The sequence below is a fragment of the Octopus bimaculoides genome, unplaced genomic scaffold (genome assembly GCF_001194135.2).
Source record: "Octopus bimaculoides isolate UCB-OBI-ISO-001 unplaced genomic scaffold, ASM119413v2 Scaffold_332682, whole genome shotgun sequence".
Taxonomy (NCBI): Eukaryota; Metazoa; Mollusca; class Cephalopoda; order Octopoda; family Octopodidae; genus Octopus; species Octopus bimaculoides.
Window position 1 is genome coordinate 10,478 of NW_026361930.1, and position 4,788 is coordinate 15,265.

The window sequence follows — 4,788 nt, forward strand, 5'->3', positions numbered from 1 at the left end:
TATATATATATATATATATATATATATATTTGTTTATGTATATACTCTCTTTTCTCTTTTACTCTTTTACTTGTTTCAGTCTTTTGACTGTGACCATGCTGGAGCACCACCTTTAGTCGAGCAAATCGACCCCAGGAATTATTCTTTAGAAGCCTAGTACTTAATCTATCGGTCGCTTTTGCCGAACCGCTAATTTACGGGGACATAAACACAGCAGCATCAGTTGTCAAGCGATGTTGGGGGGACAAACACAGACACACAAACACATACACACATACATGTATATATACGATGGGCTTCTTTCAGTTTCCGTCTACCAAATCCACTTACAAGGTTTTGGTCGGCCCAAAGCTATAGTAGAAGACACTTGCCCAAGATACCACGCAGTGGGATTGAACCCGAGACCATGTGGTTGGTAAGCAAGCTACTTACCACATAGTCACTCCTACGCCTATATCTATAATATAAATTGAAGTTGGCCGACCATTGTATTCATTCTTGTCTTGAGGTGCACTGCCAAACAGATAGGTGGATTCGCGTGAAAAATGGCACACAGGTGGAGACGGGCACATAGATTGGAACGCGCTTTCTATTTTTTCCTAGCCCCCATACTTACAAAGAAAATTGATTAAAACAACCTGCGTGCGTGCATATATGTGAGTGTGTGTCACTGAAGTCATTCATACATATATACATATTAATGGATAAACTGAATGATAAATTTCAGTTATCTCTCTCTGTCTCATGTACACATACACCATTAACATTACTCTCTTTGTCGTGCACACCCCATCAAACATACACACTCACACATAGACAGACATACGCATACACATCAATTCTCCCCTCTCTCCACAACTTCAAAAGAAGTTCAGTCATAAAACTGTCCATGTCTCTTCATTCGACGCCCACTTCAAAAGATCGCCTTTCTTTTTCACCTGTCCGGCCATTGATCGAGAGATAAAACACAAAACAATTCCTGCTAAATGCGAAAATCCTGCCAAAAATATGCACACATACACACACAAATGGACATTTCGTGTCTTTCAGTTTCTCTATGATTATACACACGTCGAATACAGGTATGTATCAATTTCTATAATATAAATTGTTTTTCAAGTCAATGACACACAAATTCACTCACTCACTGTATCACTCTTTCTTACTCTCTTTCTCTCTCACATACACACACACACACACCCACACACACACGCACATCCATTTCACATATCTTTCAATTTCTGCTCTCTGCAAATAAAATCTCTAGGATAAAACTGCTTACAAAAATTGCGATTAATGTATAATTTCCTTCTATGTTCATAATCAAATAAATCTTTTAATGATTAGACAGACGTCCAATAGAATAGCTCTCACAAACAGACTACGTACAAATTCTTTCTTCACAACTCCTGAAGCCATTTTCTGACAGGAGGGGGTGAAATCTTCATACAGCTGGAGGCTCCAATCGAAACGGGACACGAAATGATCAGGTTGAGAAACGCTGTTATACATCATACCTAACCGAAAACAATCACAGCCACATCATCCAAACATATATATATATATATATTTGTGTGTGTGTGTGTGTGTGTGTGTGTGTGTGTTTATGTGTATATGTACATATATGTGTATATATGTGTCTATGTATATATGTATATATATATATATGTATATATGTGTGTGTGTATATATATATGTATACATATGTGTATGTGTGTGTGTGTGTATATGTATATATTTGTGTGTATAGGTGTATATATGTGTATTTATGTGTATATATATATATATGTGTGTATGTATACATGTGTGTGTAAATTGTTGGTAAGTAGAATTATATCCAACCATAGAAAATCTTCCTGGATAAAATCCATCTGACCCATACAAGCCTGAAAAAGTGAACATTAAATGATGTATGTATATGTAACACACATGCATATGTAATTATAGGCAAGTAAGGTTGCATTCATCTTCCTGTGTATAACTGATTGTAAACAAGTGTCTCATTCATCTGGTGGTGTGTTTTTTTTTTCTGTTCTCTGTATTACTCCAGCTGGTCAGTTCATTGTTCAGCTGACTGGGGTATTATTACTTTGCTTGGAAATAGTTGAAGGTTGGCACCAGGAGGAGTGTCTGACCATTAAAATATCTCTGCCACTACAAAGTCTCTATCTAACCCATGCAAACATGGATGAGTAGATGTAAAACAACAATGATGAGTGCTATCTCCTCAAGGAATTCCATTGGGATATTATTACTGGAGATAATGAAGAACTCTGAATCATTTCATCCCAATTGCTATCTTTAATCTAATCATTACAACTCAACTGTACCTACATACTGTCAACATATTCTTTTATATCATTGCTGTCTTGTTATTTGTTCTTAGAACTGATAAAACCTCACTATTGTAGAAAGATTAACCACATCAAAGCATCAGCTGGTTAAAGGCTGTACCTTTAAATCACCCCTAAATCAACTCAAAAGTTTCAAAGTTGTTTAACATAATTTTATCCATGCTGGGGCAAAATGACTTGGTAATCACTCTCTCTCTCTTTCTCTCTCTTTCTCTCTCTTTCTCTCTCTTTCTCTCTCTCTCTCTCTCTCTCTCTCTCTCTCTCTCTCTCATATGCATATATTGTCTTGACACTATTCCTAGATCACATTTTAAATACTAGCAGCTGAAACAGATTTGTTTTTTCTTAATTCTCATATTTCAGAAAAACTTGAAGACTGTTCAGTACATTTTCAGAGGAGTGCAACAAATGTAAGGAGGTCAATGTGCTGGAAAAATGCTAAAGCTACTTTAATTCTTGGATTTGTGATACTTTTGTTGCTTGGAATCATAGTTGGAGTCATTGTAGGTAAAGTAAAAAAAAATGCTTCTCACATCATTTGTCTTTGACCAGAAGTGTTCAATACAAATTCATATGACATCTCTCTATGCTATGAAATATATTCTATTTTATGTTGGTAAAATATTTTTTCATAAATAATTGAATAGGGCTTGTGAGATTAAATAAATGTAAATTATTTATGTCATCTTGAATCAATGTATAGATTTTACAGTTACAGAATTTATAGCATAAATTACAGCTTTGGAGGACTGCCTTTTAACCTTTTAGAAATACCAGATATGTCAAACCTAGCACATACCAGTTTATCTGAGTGTTTCAGCATCATCGTCACAATATTCATTTTCCCCTCCTAATTTCAGTTTGAGAGGTTTACAATGTCTTATTTCTCCATGGACCTTAACCATTTTTCTCTCATCTGATTTGATCCCCATGTTCCACTCTCTCTCTCCCTAAAGTATTCAAAATTCTACTTCATCCCCACCACCATCTATACATGGTTCAACTATATTATATCTATTATCACAAATGTATTTTCTGTTGTTCATGATCAATGAATATGGGTTATATTCACTATATTTCTCTTACATCATTATAAATCCTTTCCTTTCATTGTCCTTCAGAGCATTTATTATCTACTAGCAGTATAACCCGACATTGTCCGGGTGTGACTTATTACGCCATCTACAATAAGTCTTGCTAGGTGAAAATCAACTAAAAGAGAAAGCCTTACAACGAAAAAACCCTTATGATGTAAATATGTTCATAATTGAAAAGACGATGAAATTAATAGGGAAAGTCTGAAGGCTGTTTTGCGTAACATTATTAAGTGTACGTAAATTTCATACGTCTAATTGGCTATACAAATGCTTGTGCAAAACAACTTTTTGCACTGCCCTGATTATACATAGCAGGGTAATCCCTTTTCGCAGGAGCTAGGACGGCAATTTGTGATGAAGAAATTGTTGGCGATCTGTTGCTACACAGTTCTGCCAGAATTCTATCAGATTGGGCAGATGTTGCTGCACCATTTTGCATTATGTTCAAAGTAGCTTCTGGAATGTGGTGAATTGCTGCAGTCTCTTGCTGTCTTTTTAAACCGGTTGCTTTCTTTCCCCAGCAAGCTCTCTTATTTGGAGGCATAATCTATGTACATATTAAACAGATCAACAAAAGTTATAACAGATGGCAGGGTCGGTAGTTTTCACATTTCGGTAATTTTTCAGATTAACACCCACACGATTACGTAACCGTAACCCTAAAACCCTAACCCTGACCGTAACCGTAACACTAACCCTCATCGTAACCCTAACCATAACCCTAGAACCCTAACCCTCACACCCTAGTAAAAATCGTGCGGGTGTTAATCTGAAAAATTACCCACATTTGTAATGAAGTTCACTGATTTGCAATGTGTTGTCCATAAGCTCCGTAGTTTGTATATTTACAAAACATTGATGAACATGAGTTATCTTGTAGTGAATGCTTGTGTGTACGTGCACGTGTATGTGTTTGAGAAAGCGAGAGAGAAGAGGGAGAGAGGAAAAGAGAGAGAGGGGAGAAAGGAATAGAGAATGGGAACAATGAAGAAAGAGAAAGAGAGGAAGGGAGAATGGAAGACAGTTATAAAATAGCAATGCGTGCGCATGTTTATATAAGAAACACACAGAAACTAAATCTTATATCTATAATGTTGATGTATTTATGTGTATGTTGTTGTCACAGATCACGTATGTGTGTGTTTTTACGTTTCTATGTTATGATAAAATATGTAAGAGGTAGAGGGATAGAAGAAAGCTATTAAATGGGAGAGAGGAAGAAGAACGAAGTAAGAGTGAAAAGGTACAAGGAAAGAATAGGCTTAAAGCAAGTTAATCTATGACTTTGTATGTGTCATTTTCTCTCTCTCTCTCTTTTACTCTTACTCTGTATATTA

At 35.9% G+C, this 4,788-nt stretch overlaps 1 protein-coding gene across 1 annotated transcript in view; it reads left to right on the forward strand.

Moving 5' to 3' along the window:
- LOC106883591 (synaptobrevin-1) overlaps positions 1-4,788 on the forward strand; it is a 21,746-nt gene that overhangs the window by 9,861 nt on the left and 7,097 nt on the right. The window contains exon 2 of the mRNA XM_014934667.2: positions 2,718-2,861. Coding sequence (XP_014790153.1) covers positions 2,718-2,861 — 144 coding nt within the window. The remainder of the gene's footprint in view (positions 1-2,717; positions 2,862-4,788) is intronic.